We start from the raw sequence: 16,159 nt of genomic DNA on the forward strand, positions 1-16,159 counted from the left end.
GGGGAGTAGAGAATGATGTAATAAACGATTACTATTTATTGATCGATTTAGTATTTATTTTCTACGTTTACACGTTTTGGATGGTAAACAGTAAATATTCTTCTGTACTGTGTACTGTACTTTTCGTGTCATGTTTGGTCCTCTGAAGTATATCGGACGAGCAGCCTTAGGGAAAACACTTTATACGTATACATACAGAGAATGATGATCCAGACGAAAGATTAATTTAAAAGAATATTTAAAAGAGCAAAGAAAAAGAGGAAATTGAAAGAGAAACGAAAAGAGGGGCTATCAATTTACGATGAACTAGTAAAACGGAAAAAAGAAGAGAAAGAGAAAGAAATAGCATTGACTGTGACTGCAATCATTACTGAGGGAAGGAAAAAAAATTGCACGATCCGCAAGGAACACATTACACATTGTAAGCCGTATTATGTAATAATGCGATGCGTGCGCGATTATACATTACATTATGTCGCCGGCGAGAGCGGAGAAATTGTTCACGTGCGATTATAGTCTTGTATTTTTTATTATTTTACACACGCGCGCGTGTGTGTGTCGGAGTGGACGATTTTTGATGACATTCGTCGATGGAAGAAATCGGATGCGTTAATGCTTACCCTCTCTTCGGAGATAGCGATAAGAATGCGAATCTTGGCGTTATGGGACACGCGCGCGCGCGCGCGCGCGCTTTCTTGGTAGAGCGAGGTGGGATGGCAAAAGAAATGTCTTCTAACTTGTTCCGAATGTTTCAATTTGGGGTCGAGGATCGTCGTACGTGTGTCGGGGAGAGAGTAGTATGGTAAGGTGCAAGAGAGAATCGCGTATAATTTAGTTGCGATTTACGGATAATCGGAGCGATGCGTGCGATAAGAATAACATTATGAGAGCGACATGCAATGTTGCACGAATGTGCGATGCCTGTATAATGAATCAGCGTGCGACGTTCCTCGTGCGTTAGTTGCTTGTAACCGTAATGATACTGCTATACGTTTACTTCACTCGATGTCGAGCGAGAAAGAGTATCTTAACGGAACGGTAAATGTACCATTCTGTCGGTCTCTTATGTAGTAATTTACATAATTACGCGCTAAAAACGGGGCGAAATCGAATACGCGAACAAAGATGAGCGAAATGTTCCGATGAACCGTTGTGTACGCTCACACACATACACGTACGGTTCTATATATACATATATATATATATATATATATAGATATATTATACGCATTGGATAAATTAATAAAGAAAAGTGTCTCAATGAGTGCGCGAAGGAGAGAAATTGATCAAAGAAAAAAAATAGATGAGGATCAATGTGTGTCGTACACTTATCGTTCATTAGCAATAAGTTATTGTGCGCGTCGCGAAGCGCGTGTACACATACTTCTTGCATGCGTAGGTACAACGTATGCTCGTGAAGAATGATGTAGAGTGTCAATATTGTTACAAAATACCTCATACGGGACGATCACATATTAATTCAGTGTTCTTTTATTCGGTGAATTTCTCATTTATTTATATAGTATTATATGAAGAGAGAGAAAGAGAGAGAAGAGCAAGTGAGACAGGAGACCTACAAAAATGAATATAATAAAGATCACAAAAGAGGATTAAGTGCAAAGTCCCTGTTTTATGCGTTCTTTCCACTATCTACGTAATATTCCGATATCCTTGTACATTAAAAAAAAAATAATTAAATCGATTGTCTTATGCAATTACCATTTATTATGTAGAATTAAAAAATGTGTATCGAAAAAACTATGAAATTATATTACAATTATAAAGTTATACATAAAGTAGTGAAACAAATTTTGATTCAATTGTTCTTGAAAAATTTATACGCCATTTGTTTACGGTTTGATTTTTTACAAGCATTACATTAAAATTCTGATTAAATAAAGTCAAGGTAAATGAGAGAAGAATAACATTTTATCTGTTTATATATATTTGTGGAAATTAATTTGTTATTCATTGCTAATCGCTTAGGTAACTCGAAAAGAGAATTGTTCATATACAAACAGAATTGTGAAATAGTTTTATTTAAAAAAATATTATAACTCGTATTAAAAGAGATATATTTTTGATCTCACAGAGATTAAAATAAAACATGCCACGAGGTACATGTATTCTTAATGAATGCGTGCGTTATCTTGTATCGCGGATTTATGGCTTTATCGTGTTAAATCGTTAATTTAATGGGTTCTTTTCGTCACATATTAAAGAAAAATATATAGTCGAGTATGAATATAGTCTGTTAATCTTAGACATTTATTTTTCCCGCGATACGCAGTCGCAAGACTCGCTTATTAGGTTCGATTGGAATCGACTCGCGGTGGTGGGGGAAACACGATACGCGTATCACCAATCGCGTAAGACCACGACGCAATGGCGGCGTGGCTGGATAGTTTTGTGTTATCGGGTGGTTAGGTCATTACGTTTCTCGTCGCGATCTCGGATTAATTTTCTTGTTTAGAGCGCCGCTTCGTTGCACTTGGTGAATTGATTTCTCTCTCAGACATGCACGGTTTCCTGATAGTGGTACTGTTGGATTTAACCTTTGACTGTAAGTATTCCTAACCTTTCTCGTAAATTTGAATAATTGAGCATAATACTTGTGTTTGTGCCTGCACGGAATTGATAACGGTCGTTTTTTTTCAGTGGTCGGAAGTGTTTCTCAATTAGAGATTGACAAGCATCTAGACTACGGCAGGGAATTCCTGGCGAAGGGCCAGTTGCAGGACGCACTATCGCATTATCATGCAGCTGTTGGTAAGTTGAATTGCATATTGCAATGCGCTCGATTTTTAAATTGCATTACTAAACAAATTTAATTGACAACTCTGTCCGTTATACTCTTAATTGACAACTATTGTTCTAGCGTAAAAGAAAAATAGAAAATTGATAAATTTCTTTCAGAGGGAGATCCGACCAATTACCTGACATATTACAAGAGAGGCACAGTTTATTTAGCATTAGGTAAAGCCAAATTCGCTCTTCTTGACCTTGATAAGGTTTTAGAATTGAAGGCTGACTTTACACCAGCGAGATTACAGCGTGGCAATATTTTACTCAAGCAAGCTTATTTTGATGAGGCTGAAACAGACTTTCAAGATGTTGTATGTTATTTTTTATGCATTCTTTAAGTAAATCATAATTTGTATATAAAAATTTATTCTTGTCTTTCTTATTCCAGCTATCTGTAGAGCCAAATAATAGGGATGCCTTTAATGCCTTAAATAGGTTATACTCAGCTAGGGATGATGTAAAACTAGTTGATGCGATGATATATAATGGTGATCATGCAACAGCTGTACAGCTAATTACTCGAATCCTCGAAGTATGTCCATGGTCTTCTAATCTTAGAGAACAAAGAGCAGAGAGCTATAATCTTCTCGGAGATTATATGAGTGCTATATCTGATATACGTTCGACCACAAAATTGCTGTCTGATAATACCGAAGGATTTTTTAAACTCTCAATATGGTTGTATCGTCTCGGACAAGTTGATGAGGCATTAAAGTGAGTAATTAGCTATTAATATTATATATATATATCTAATTGAAATGCAATATTAAAATCTGATAAATATTCAGGGAGATTCGAGAGTGTTTAAAACTTGATCCAGACCATAAGGAATGTTTCCCATTTTATAAGAAAATAAGAAAGATTTATAAGTTGCTAGAAGATGCAAGGACAGCACTAGAGGATACAAAAGATTATGATGCATGCATCAATTCAGCTGAACGTGTATTAAAGCAAGAGTTGAATGAGAACGTACAGTTTACAGTTTATCATTATCTCTGTAAGTGTTATACGGGGATCTCTGATGCAACTCATGCAATCAATAATTGCCAAAAGGCATTACAAATCAGAAGAGAACCTGATGTGATTTGTGATAGTGCGGAAGCATATCTCGCAGGGGAAATGTTCGACGATGGTAATTTACAACTTTTTAGTTTGTATTTTATAGTGATGAAGCGTGTGCATGAGCTTTTCCATTTTATATGATGATTATATAATATAATAAATTAATTTTTTTTTTCTTCTCTTAATAGCCATCAGAGAATATAAAGATGCCTTAGAAATAGAACCGAATATGCAGAGAGCCAAGCAAGGATTGCAAAAAGCGCAACAACGTCAGAAACTGTCGGAAACCCGAGATTATTATAAAATTTTAGGCGTATCGAGAAACGCCAGCAAGCGAGATATCATTAAAGCGTACCGGAAGCAAGCACAGAAGTGGCATCCTGATAATTTCCAGGAAGGCGAAGAGAAGAAGCGTGCGCAAAAGAAATTCATCGACATTGCCGCTGCCAAAGAGGTTCTTACGGATGAAGAAAAGAGAGCGAAATTTGATCAGGGCGAGGATCCTCTGGATCCGGAGTCGGGTCGGCACCAGCAGGGTTTCAATCCCTTCCAGGAGTTCCATCACTTCCACGGTTCTCCCTTCCAATTTAAATTCCACTTCAATTAAACACGTCGTAAGATCTCGACATAATAGAGCAATTACTATTCTCGAATTTTAATGCTCGTCGATTTGAACGCGACGGTATCTTTATTTCATCCTAGCCCGAATTTCATTTCGCTATGTCGTCGATGGAGATCGCGCGTGTCTGACCTGTCAGAAGAATTCGGGAGATTGTAAATGATTAAATCGATGGGTCGTTAAGCACAGACCAATGGCCATCTAGCGATACCGGGTAACGCACATATCCCGGCACGCGTTTAATAAAGAGATGCAAAAATAAACTTTAATCGCCCGCTAGTTTGTTTATTGCAAAAATTATAATACAGTACTCGCTCTATCTAGTACATGCATACAGACTGAACGATAAGTATAATATATTTCAATTCACGTAAACATCCGTCGCGCATAATTTTATCATCGCACTATCGATCTATATACTATGCTATTGATAAAATTGTGATTGTTCCAAGTCTTGCAGTACAAACAGATGGTATGTACAGTGATCATCACACTGCCACTGATTATTTCAGCGGCTATTTATTTTTAGCTTTGGAACGTGCGACAATTAGATCGAATTCGAAAGATATTACGCATTTATCGAGTACGAATATATTCGATCGGTATTTATATTGTTATTACTTTCTCACGTATGGTATTCGTACTCGGTAATGTTCACATAATGTTTAGGTGTGCGTTTGCATGAATGTGAGTCAAAACTTTATGTAAATACTGTATTTCTGAGATATTTGTTTAAAAATATATTTGAATAATTTATATACCATTACAGAGATACATCGAGAAGGCATTATTAGTATATATGTAAAGAAAGCATAAGCGCTCGCTAAAATAAAACATCGAATTTTGTATTGTTTGCTCAGGCGCCAAAGCCCCTTTTTTATGAACTTTTCTTTTGACTACTTTTTTTCTTTTCTTTTCATCAAACGTTCTTTTTTCTGTTTACTTAATTTCTTCCGTTTTCTCAATCGTTTTAGCAAGTTTTTGTACTTTCCTAATTGTTGCCTCACCATGTGACCTTTCCATATCGATTGGATAATAGTTGCAGCTTTGTTTAGCTTCGCTTCTTCCTGCAATCTTTTCTCTTCGGCGATGCATTCGTCGATAAGTTTTTGTCGCTTGTCTATCAAAGCGCGCATTTCTTCCATTTCTAATTTTTGTTCTTCTATAAGACGCTATCGAGACGAAAATACAGATTCGTGAATAACTACAAGCTATTTTAAAATATGCTATCATTTACATCATATATTTTTTATGCTACACATTTTTTTTTTATTTTTTTATATTTTAATAATCATATTTTTGTTTTTATACTTGAAAAGAAATATTATATTACTTATATTTTTACCACTCAGAAATAATTCTGATATGCGAAATAAATAATGTTTTTTTATTGCTACTAAAATATTACTATCCTCTTACATTAATCTTCAAATATACCTTTAATTCGTCGATTTCCTGCTGCCGTTCCACAAGTTCCTCGTTATATTTCTTCGTCCACATAACTACCTGCTCTTCTTTCTCTTTGATGTCCGCCTCTAAGTAAGCATTCAATTCCGCTGATATAATTTGCTCCGCGTTATGTTCCTTTGAGTAGTCGCTCAATTTGTTTAGCATATCTTTTCTTTGTAGATGCAATTTGAGTTCCTGCTGTTCCAATCTGGCCTTCTCCCATTTTTCCGCATAGCCTGAGCATAATAATACCGATCGAGAAATATATTTATACATGTGAATGATACATTTTACCTAATTTTCCGCTATTTAAAAATATCGCGTGGTCGACTTGTGCATCGCTTTCCTGCGCGAGTCTTATCGTCTTTTTTCGGTCTTCTTCATTCTCTTTCTTTTCAGATTCTAGCAGTCCCTGGAGTTCCTCAGCTTGGCTGAACCTGATCTGAGCATTTGCTTCGAGATTATGATCGCCTTCCTGCTTCTTTGCGATATTATCAATTTCTTTTTGCAGACTATCGAATTTGCCATTGTTTTTTATGTCGCGAAGAACTCTCTCGAGAACTTGATATGTATAATTCCTAAATATAAATTCATTAGATGTGCATATAAATTAAATTTTTTTTTTTTTTTTTAGGAATTGTCTGTCGAAGACATCGAGTTTATATATAATGGCATATGTATTAGGAAAATATCAATATACGCTTTTACGCACCTATCCCTCTGCATTTTTTCAGCCTCTGTAGGTACAATTGGTAAGAGACCCATATCTTCCCTGAAGATCGTTCTAGGCTCGTCGGGCACTCCGTACGTCTCGTCGATCGTCTTAAACGTGTCGTCCCAGCGTGAGTCAACCTTGGCCGGTAGCATGAATCCTATTATGGCGAGCTGATCTAAACATTCCTCGAGAACGCACGATATAGCGGCCGCTTCCAACGGAGTGAACGAGTCGATCGATGGAACTTCCATCTGCATATTCTGCACCCCGATATTCTCTGAATTTTCTAATTTCGGCAGCGTATTTACGAACAATTCCACAGATTCCGAAGGTGTGATTACAGGCTGAATAATAGATGTTATTAGCAGGCAAGACGAATAATGATGCTGGGGACTGTCCAAATTAGATTTAAATTTGAAGTTGAAAGTAGTCATCTTTTCAGCAAGATATATTTCTCATTATGAATTATTTTTCATTCTAAAATCTTGTAAATTATATGCAGAATGATGCGCATGATAATATTAAGAAAAAATATATATATATATTTTTTTTTAAATCACACATTATACTTCAAAAAGTAGCAATCAGTAGCTAAATTTTTTCATTCGCCAAACTTTCTTTACAGAATATCTTATGGACTTTTCCCGATAATTTAATATATTTAAATAATTATATTTAATGTGATTTTTATTTTTATCACCTTACGATGAAGCTTATTAGCTGTATTTAACGTAGTTGGAACATTTGGCAATAAAAGTGTAGTAGCTTCACGATCGGTGATTATATTTCCATGCTGTTTCTGTTTTATCAATTCTTCATCTTGCAATGTTGTTAAGGGAATCTTGTAAAGAGAATGTTTTTTGGCCGGTATCCCCGTATCTCCATGTTCAATATTTTTCTAAATATGTATTTATATATATATATTTTAAATATGTATTTATATATACGTATATAACTTTGATTTATGAGTATAATTCTAAATATAAAATTAATTTTTTGTATATAATTTACGTATGAACTTTGATTAATTCTATTTACATTGATCTCACTGCGATATAACGTTAATCTTACTTTCTCGTTTTTAATGTTTATAAAGACTTTATTAGAGACTTTGTTCATATTTTGCATGAACGTATCGGGTGTCTGTTTCAGTGTTTTCTCAACGGCATGTCCATCCGTTGACGCATCGTCGACGATGATTACATTCCTACGAGCTTGTTGAGCTACTAAAGACGATAATCTATCGAGCGCAATGTCCTTTTGAAATGCTGGTATGTCCTGAGATACTCTTACTTCATTTATCATTGTCGGGTTGTGCTATTATAGCAGTACACATAATGATATGCCATTTTACATAAAATTTAAAAGTTTAATGAATAGAAATTTAGATAATTTAAGGAGGAAAAGAGAATCGATTAATACAATTAAATTATTTTAGGGAACTGTTTAAATACTATTCGGACTTGTGATATTGCAATATTTATTGCTAATCAGTGCCTTAAAAATTATGATGTTATGGATGAAAATAATTGTATCATTGACAGAGATTTAACCTACGAATCTTACCGTTATCTTTCTGCTTTTTTTTTATTTTGTCTCGTCAATTAGTATATCTGCCAGAAAGAGACAGAGTGTGAGAGCGCAAAATATTGGCACAGAAATCTTGGGTTTAATTTCTTCCCAAGTCATATTGAATTTTTGCTATTGTCAAATTTATAAAAATTTGAAACTGTATAGAGAGGTAATCTCGAACAAAGAAGAATCTCGAACCACATGAATGCCACAAGCAAAAAAAAATCATTCTATGTTTATGCATTGTACGTTTTTTTCATATTTTAAAAATAAGGTAAATATTATTGATGAAAGAAATATTCTCTTTTGCTTGTTGCATGTATTAGGATCTCGTCAGCTGTATTATTGAAAATAAAGATATATTTGATAACAGTGTAATACATTTAGTTTACAAATACACTAGATAAATGTATACATATATATTCTCATAGGAATCAGCAGTTTTTTTCATTTGATAATGACTAAAATGTTTGAACACGCAATGTTATCTTAACAACTAATATTTGAGGAGTACAGTATATAATAAATCATTCTTTTAGAATATGACAAATAATATAGTCTCTTTTATTGGCATATTTAAATATTGACCGAAAATTTATTTTTAATCTGTATCTTTCATGCAAAAGAAAATAAAAAAGTTATATAGCAACTTAAATATAGAAGACTAATAATAATAAATTTCAATTCTCTCCACTTTATATAAATCCTGGTTAAGGATGGGCGCGCGCGATAGATTTGTACTCTTTGCTTATATACATAAATGTCATATTCATAGATTCATTATACAAGTTAAATATTCAATTTATTATGCTTTAACGATGAATATAAATCTCATTGCAAAAATAATTAAATATCAACATGATTAAATTGGCATTTTTTATCGCGCAAAAGCTCAATAGATACGTTATCTCTTTTCCTTACATAATTTATTAACAATAAACTCTTGTAATTATTGATTCTTAAAATATCTGAATTTCATAATTCAATAATACTTTGCTTATAGCTGCTCTCTCTTGCCTACAGCTCTTACTTCATTTCCTATTCTATGCATTTTACTTGTTACAATGTGATATATCACTTCATTTTACATAATATGGCTATTGTCATGGTAATACTAATAATGTAAGAGCCTTCGTAATCTATATAGCTCGTTTTATCGCGTTTACATACATTACATTTCAATGCAAATTAGTTGTAACTACGCGGCTGTAAAAGCATATTAACGTTGATCGATATAGATTTGCATTGCATGTGTGTGCGTGTGTGTGTGTGTGTAATTATGCATACATATACCTATTAATAAGACGGAAGAATATTTGTGTGGTGCAAGCACCCCTCCTCTCATTGTTCCAAAATAAATTTCTATATCATGACATTGAATACATCGGTCTTTTTTCATGATTGAAAATGCTATTATCATCGATTCGACGTTTAATGCGAAATATTTTGATTGTACGCTCTAAAAGCGTCTGCTACTCGCGTTAGAACAATAAGTATTTATTTTTAAAAATACCGACACTTTACATAAAGTAGCTAGTATATTCATGAGGCATTACACCTCTTCTAGGATAGAACGTATGACTCGTGGAATATTCTAAAAGATTTGTGATCGTGCTCATGTAGATGTCGGCAAATCTAAACAGTCTTCTGGAGAAATAAGTCGGGTTGTGATATGTTCTGAATACTGAACCGAATTGTTTGTTGAAGACAGATTTGATTTCGTTTCTCAGTTGGTCCCGTTCTTTTATCCACTCGTCTAACTCTTCTTGTACTTTGGGCCCCTCGTAATCTTGATGTTCCTCGATTACACCAGTTAACATCTGAAGCCAGTTTGCGTTTTCTTTGAACTTTGGATCGTTCAAGGTTTCGATTTCGTGCTGTAATATAATATGCAATTCTTTGTATATTATATCTATATTAAATTAATTTCAAAGCTTTAATATTCTTTCACGATAGTAAATTAGTTTTATTCAGAAAAAATTAATAAAAATTTTGTTTAAATTACCGTTAATTCTTTGATTATCGCACCCGTTCGCCAACCATGTTCTAAAGTTACATCCGCTAAATCGCTGTATGGATGATCACCAAAGTACAACACTTGATGTCCTTGCCATCCAGTCATATCTTGAAGCTGTTTAACTGTTCCCTAAAATAATTCGTTATTATTAAAAATGTCTAATGTAGTGTCCCAAGTGTATAATTTTCTAACAATAAGATATCAAAGCAGACAGACTTACTTCAAGATATATAACACCCTTGTTGAGTTTAGTGACTCGATCCCATAATTGCGTTTGTTTAACTTCATCGTAAATTCTCAAAGGGCGCGTTTCTTCGGTAAAAAATCTTGGTTTTCTCGCTTGAACAATCACTACATCGAAATTGTCCTTCCAATTTTCACCGACCAAAAATTGCATACCTTTATTACTGCAAAACGTTAAAAATTGTTTAGCCATTATTATATTCAGATAAATATTCTATTTGAATTAAAATTATTAATATTTTGGATGCATACACGAAATGGAAAGGGCTGTTTGTGACCAAGAACATTTTCTTATCGGCTTTTCGAAGTCGTTCAAAAAATCTCTTCAAATCTTTATTCGGTTCTAGATACTCAGACACATTTTCCACCACCAGTTGATGCATTATAGGATGGCAGCTTTGCACAGAATTCTAGATATTGTATAAAATTAATCATATAAACAATTAGCAGGATTACATTGGCTATGCCAGGATAGTGCGGTTTACCTTAACGTCTCTAAATAATATCTCCGGATGATAGTCAATGTGATTCTGCAAAAAGTACTCCGTAACGTTACACAATAAACCCATTTCCGGCACCGAGAATAAATCGGCTAATTGAACCATTTTCGTGCGCTGTACAGCATCCTTAAAGAAAAAAAAAAAAAAAATGCGCACACTATTAGAATCTTCTCAAAGATTTTTATATATCGATATATATCGCAAACATGTATACTCACTTTCTGTATAAAATGATCCATCATCAAAAACACACATGTTGATACATGCAAATAGAGAAGGTTGAGCATTTTTAATATATTCTAAAAGGTTTTCTTTATAAATGGAAACGAATTGTGAGTTTTGCGAGAATTGTTATTTTTTCGTATATCATAGCATAAAAGAAAGAAATTTCAAGAGAAAATTCTCGATAATTAAAAAAAGCAAAATCTTGTCAATTCGTAAAAGAAATAATTTTGTATATTTACAGGTTTATGGTTTTAAGCACATCATGCATTGTTTTTGTTAAGGAGAAATATGCTTCATGCAGTTTTATGTTACATGTACTTACTCTCTTGATGCATTATTATATTTTTAATTTTATTTATTGACATTTGTAATTTCCTTAATAACAAACTTACGTTAGAGTGTTTGTTTGTAGCTTCCACGTAAGCTATTGGTATTATTCTATTTTTGTAGATTCGGAGGACTTCGTCGTCGGGTACAGGATGCAAACCACGATAAACGGCACCCAATTGAATTTGCAAGAAGCTGTCGAGCTTCAACAGGAGACCCTTTTCGATGTCGTAATGGAGGCCGCGGACGGCGAAATCTTCTCTGTATTCCAGATTGGCAATTCCCTCTGGGTACTGGAGGGGCAATTAAATGAGTTTAAGCGAAGTTCAAGATGAAATTCTAATCGGAAATGTAATTGTCTTTTGATTTCGACAAAAATTCTGAGTAGCTCTCCTTTGAGATGAAGGCAAGTGGGACAAAATTCTGTGTATTTTTACTTTTAATTCTTTCAGCTTTCTCATATCGATAAAATATAGAGATTCTATTTCCAACATACTATACTTATATGATTAATTAATAATTTCTTAAATAAAATAAATGTTGGATGATAACTCGCGACACACATATATACGCATACTTTTCTTTCTATTTAACAATTATACATATTTATGACTAAAGGCTTTTCAAATAAAATAATTTATTTCGTTTATATTATTGCGATATAAGAGTATATGATTTAAAAGAGAATATATTAAAAAAAGAACAAAAAATTGCATGGACATAAGCACTATCATATTTTTAATGAATAACCGAATTTGTCACACAAATGTAATAGAAACCTTATATTTTTTAATGAGCATGTCGCGTCCCAGATTATAAAGCAAATAATCCAAGGATGGCTTGTAACAGGCCAGTGTGTAATCGTAATCAAATCCATAGACCTGGACCTCTCTTAAATCAAGTTCATTGCAGGCAAATACACCCTTCGGATTCACATCTTGCGGGAGTTTCTTCGCTAAAATTGCAACAATATAAATAAATTAACCATTGACTAATTAATTATTAACTAAATACTACAGGTATAGATTCGCAAGCTTCAACAAAATTATATGTTTGAATCTGGTGCAATAAAAAGATCTGTTCTATTATAAAAATAATACACAATATAATAGATTCATTTTTTATGCTTCTTGAAACATTGGAATCTCCTAAATACATTGCTATTGTTCTCGATCTTAATTCCATGCGAATTATGATCCTTAATTGGAATGATACGAGAACTACAGTTATTATACTCCTTCAGACCTAAATGGCGATCAATTCGCGCGGTGCTCTCGTTTCATTTTACAGATACACAAGCTGATTTTCACTGTCCTAGATTTTTCTGCCTATACATTCGTCTCTGCTTTCGTCGTGCCGTGAGAAACCAATCTCCGATCTAAATCTAATCTGTCTCCGTTGTTTTTTCTCTTTCTCTCTCTTTCTATGCGGCCTCTTTATGTCGCTCTTTTCGGCGCCGTCGCGAATTAATTAATTAAGATGAATATCCGATGAGCTAAAAAGTAATGAGAAAAGATAGCAAACCTCATCAATAATTTATGTACTTTTTTTTATTTTTATCTGTTCTCTCAAATAATCTGCTTAATGTGATTTAGCATATCTTAGGTCTTAGATCGTCTGCTTAAAACGATAAATATAATATGACTAATAAGTTTGTCAACACGAACGGATTGGCAGAGATACGAGATAGTTTTAATCTTAAATCTTGTGACGCGCTTACGATGCATTATGTCATGTTTTTCGCACCCGTAACAAATTTATGTGAATCGAACTAAATGCTTTTCTTGGTAAAACTTTCTGTTTTTATAATTTATTGACATGCTCAGCGAATTTATGAATAATAATAAACACGCGTTAATTAATACCTTATTTATATAAGTGACAAAATATGCATTTGTAATTCGAACCGTCTGATATGCATTTGAAATAGCGTAAAAAGGAAAAAGTGATTGTTTATAATAATCATGAATGCGTATAACCGATATAATATTAAACCTGTCCTTCAAAGATATGTTATGAATAACAGAAAAAGACTAATCGCGCGCATTAATAGTTACTCTCGGACACGTGGCAAAATACTTGTCAACATGCCAGAATTGCAATGAATCTCCTTATCGTCGCCAAATACTACGTAATCACGAAACCTCTCTTTCTCTCTCTCTCTCTCTCATCCGCATAAAAAATTCTAGACTTAATTAAATCTCATCCCTTCGTTCCTAAAAACGCGGTGTGCGTAACAGTGCGTTCCCCCCTCCGAGGGGGATAAATCCGCGTGCCAATAACAATAAATTCTCCGGCGCCGTGTCAAGGTCGTATCTTATCGATATATCGAACGTGACGCGCATGCGAGACGGAGACGCACGCGCGCGTGGAATGGTGTGCGAGAGAGACAGACGTACTCGGACGTCGAACGACGCGGTGACTGGCATGGCCGCGGCGGACGCTTGCTACTCACACTTGCACTTCTCGAACGTCCTCAGATAATTCTCGCGCATAACCTCGCGTGACACTTGACCGCGATTGAGGGCACGATCGCCCACCGCGCGTCTCGATCCTCCATGGAACGCTGGGATCCAGCATACAGGTCGCGCGAGTCGAATTTCCGCGACGCGACACGTTGTCACGACGATCCTCGCGTGCAGCATGACGGACGATTGGCGGGCGCGCGACGCGAACTGTCGCGGCGGCGCGCGGCGATTGGCGTTCTGCGCGGGCGGCCGATTTGAATCGAAGCGCCGTCACGAATTAAGAAAAGGAGAGTAAGATGGACAACTCGACAAGCGGAAGTCGAAAGCGCACGTTGCTGCGCCATTTGGCTATTACTTCATTCCGATGTATCGCGATCGATCGTCGCGGCCGCGCGACGCGTTCCTATTGGACGACGCGCGTATCGAGCGTCATCTACGCGGGATGAAGTTTCGCGTAGATGACATTCCGTTCTAGATTGTTTGTTACTTTCAAGGCCGCGCGCGAACGCTCCCGCGTAAGCCTCGTGTGATCGCGCGCGATATATATACGGAATATTATTTATATAATAGAAGGGTTATTTGTGCGTGTTAACTGCTATTTGTACTCATTGAGTTTAAACGTGATGTACATCGACAATGACGATGTTGTTTTGAAATTGCAGCGGATCTATTCTCGAGCATTTATGAAGCGGTTATTTTAAGGTAACGCTATTCTAAACACGCTCTAACAAGAGCCCCAAGAAAGTTTTGAGATATTAAAATATTTCCTGTTCTTCCGTATTATCGGATATCAGCTTTGTGTTCGAAACATTTTTCGAATATTTTAAAATTTTCTTAGGTTTCCCTTATATATAATGTTATTTATTGCATTTTTGTTTTGTACTCGTAAAATGATTTTAAACGGCACTTTCCGTTGTAGTTTTCGTTACTATTACTTTTATCACAACGAAATATTTGATTTGCCACTGATAAGAGCGCATCATTATAATGATGATGTGATAGCATTCTTCAGTTATCAATCTCCGCTTCTGTCATATTATTCTCACCGCATATCTATGAAAGACCTGTTTAAACGTGCTCTGGGAAGAAAACGTCACACATTTCTCTTTCATTTTATTTCCAAGTCACAGAATAAAATTGATCGGTTCAATTCTGGTCTATTAAAATACTCCTGCGTTCTAACGGCTACGTGACGTTAGATATCCAATTAGGGTCGGCCGAATGTTCGAAACGCTTTGGCGCTTTTAGAAAGCCGAACGGACATTATCTGCCCGCGGGATCTGTATTCCGTGGCGCGATTCCCTTCCCCTTTATTTGCTTAATATTTTCCTCGCGTTAGCTCGAGAATTGGGTTAATTACCGCACGAATCCAACCTGCGTAATTTGAATGCGGCGATCTCGCGTGAAGGTTTTCTTTTTTTTGCGAGCTAAATACCCAACGCGTATATTCCCAGATATATCCCTGATGCAGCGTCTGCGCGCAATATGTAGGAGGACGTTCTAGGATACTTAACACACTTCGCACCTGATCCTAATCGCGAGAAACTACCCGCGCTTGCAATCGGTATACCGATTATACGCCTTCATATTTAATGGGTGGCCGCGAGCGTGCGATGGACGATGTCGATGGTATGATTAACGATCGCGATTGTGTCATCCGTCCGTTTCTTTGGTCCGTTTCTTCTGCATCCGCGTGTTTTGCCGTTATCGATTTATTTAATAGACCAGTAGAAAAAGGTAGGTAAACGTCGATTATCCCAGGCGTAAGATTATGGGAATCCATCGGTTAATGAAATGGAAGGATGAGAGAATACAAAGAAATAAATTACACTGCTACAAGTGGCTTTTAAGTTCGTATGCAATAATACGACCAAATATTAGTTATCATCAAAGATATTTTGTAACGTAGTATTTTTTTTTTCATTTGCTTATTTGCATATTTTTCTCTTGTGCTATGCAAGTATCGATACGTCTTTCCATTGTATTTTCCAAAAATTTTTTCTGGAAAAAAGAATATCGTGTCGTAAAGTTAATAATTTTATCGTGCAGAGTAACATTGGCTTACGATATTCAAAAATGATTATTCATTGCCCCTTGATCGATGGATGTCGGAAGCTGCACAATTTTTCAACATATCCACATGTAACCATCCACCAT

The 16,159-nt window shown here is 35.3% G+C and overlaps 3 protein-coding genes and 1 long non-coding RNA gene across 6 annotated transcripts; 2 read left to right on the forward strand and 2 right to left on the reverse strand.

The window, feature by feature from the left end:
- Positions 1–2,361: 2,361 nt before the first annotated feature.
- Positions 2,362–5,247, forward strand: LOC115234662 (dnaJ homolog subfamily C member 3). The gene is made up of 6 exons (XM_029805884.1): positions 2,362–2,563; positions 2,659–2,769; positions 2,917–3,116; positions 3,194–3,519; positions 3,594–3,937; positions 4,056–5,247. The coding sequence occupies exons 1-6, from the start codon at positions 2,518–2,520 to the stop codon at positions 4,472–4,474; spliced, it is 1,446 nt and encodes a 481-aa protein (XP_029661744.1). The 5' UTR covers positions 2,362–2,517; the 3' UTR covers positions 4,475–5,247.
- LOC115234660 (dynein regulatory complex protein 9-like) lies at positions 5,218–8,422 on the reverse strand. The gene is made up of 7 exons (XM_029805880.1): positions 8,217–8,422; positions 7,722–7,967; positions 7,351–7,548; positions 6,648–6,994; positions 6,230–6,513; positions 5,924–6,171; positions 5,218–5,658 (listed from the first exon to the last, which is right to left on the reverse strand). Exons 2-7 carry the CDS (start codon positions 7,953–7,955, stop codon positions 5,383–5,385), a joined length of 1,587 nt encoding a protein of 528 aa, XP_029661740.1. The 5' UTR covers positions 7,956–7,967; positions 8,217–8,422; the 3' UTR covers positions 5,218–5,382.
- Positions 6,942–11,790, forward strand: LOC115234664. Its single transcript, XR_003883947.1, has 3 exons — positions 6,942–6,981; positions 7,803–7,921; positions 11,658–11,790. It is a non-coding gene; the product is annotated as an uncharacterized LOC115234664 (long non-coding RNA).
- Positions 8,568–14,237, reverse strand: LOC115234661 (5'-nucleotidase domain-containing protein 3). 3 transcript variants are annotated; one of them, XM_029805881.1, is made up of 9 exons: positions 13,990–14,236; positions 12,314–12,489; positions 11,600–11,827; positions 11,201–11,203; positions 10,968–11,108; positions 10,735–10,892; positions 10,460–10,646; positions 10,228–10,368; positions 8,568–10,099 (listed from the first exon to the last, which is right to left on the reverse strand). In XM_029805881.1, the coding sequence occupies exons 1-9, from the start codon at positions 14,177–14,179 to the stop codon at positions 9,743–9,745; spliced, it is 1,581 nt and encodes a 526-aa protein (XP_029661741.1). In that variant the 5' UTR covers positions 14,180–14,236; the 3' UTR covers positions 8,568–9,742. The 3 variants fall into 3 exon arrangements, with proteins under 3 accessions (XP_029661741.1, XP_029661743.1, XP_029661742.1); XM_029805883.1 differs by lacking the exon at positions 13,990–14,236 and adding an exon at positions 12,780–13,932; XM_029805882.1 differs by lacking the exon at positions 11,201–11,203 and having other exon boundaries at positions 13,990–14,237.
- Positions 14,238–16,159: the final 1,922 nt, after the last annotated feature.

This window comes from Formica exsecta, unplaced genomic scaffold, assembly GCF_003651465.1.
Source record: "Formica exsecta isolate Colony F162 unplaced genomic scaffold, ASM365146v1 scaffold201, whole genome shotgun sequence".
NCBI lineage: Eukaryota > Metazoa > Arthropoda > Insecta > Hymenoptera > Formicidae > Formica > Formica exsecta.

Bases quoted from the DNA above. Each gene is read 5' to 3' on its own strand.
- LOC115234662 (XM_029805884.1), top strand. From the start codon at position 2,518: ATGCACGGTTTCCTGATAGTGGTACTGTTGGATTTAACCTTTGACT. The intron at 2,564-2,658 runs GTAAGTATTCCT...GTTTTTTTTCAG, and splicing joins GTTGGATTTAACCTTTGACT to TGGTCGGAAGTGTTTCTCAA. The intron at 2,770-2,916 runs GTAAGTTGAATT...AATTTCTTTCAG, and splicing joins GCATTATCATGCAGCTGTTG to AGGGAGATCCGACCAATTAC.
- LOC115234660 (XM_029805880.1), bottom strand. From the start codon at position 7,955: ATGATAAATGAAGTAAGAGTATCTCAGGACATACCAGCATTTCAAAAG. The intron at 6,995-7,350 runs GTGATAAAAATA...TCTATTATTCAG, and splicing joins CTAATAAGCTTCATCGTAAG to CCTGTAATCACACCTTCGGA. The intron at 6,514-6,647 runs GTGCGTAAAAGC...ATTTATATTTAG, and splicing joins GAAAAAATGCAGAGGGATAG to GAATTATACATATCAAGTTC.
- LOC115234661 (XM_029805881.1), bottom strand. From the start codon at position 14,179: ATGCTGCACGCGAGGATCGTCGTGACAACGTGTCGCGTCGCGGAAATT. The intron at 11,828-12,313 runs GTTTCTATTACA...TTGCCCCTCCAG, and splicing joins TGCTCATTAAAAAATATAAG to TACCCAGAGGGAATTGCCAA. The intron at 10,100-10,227 runs GTAATTTAAACA...ATTATATTACAG, and splicing joins CGATAATCAAAGAATTAACG to CACGAAATCGAAACCTTGAA.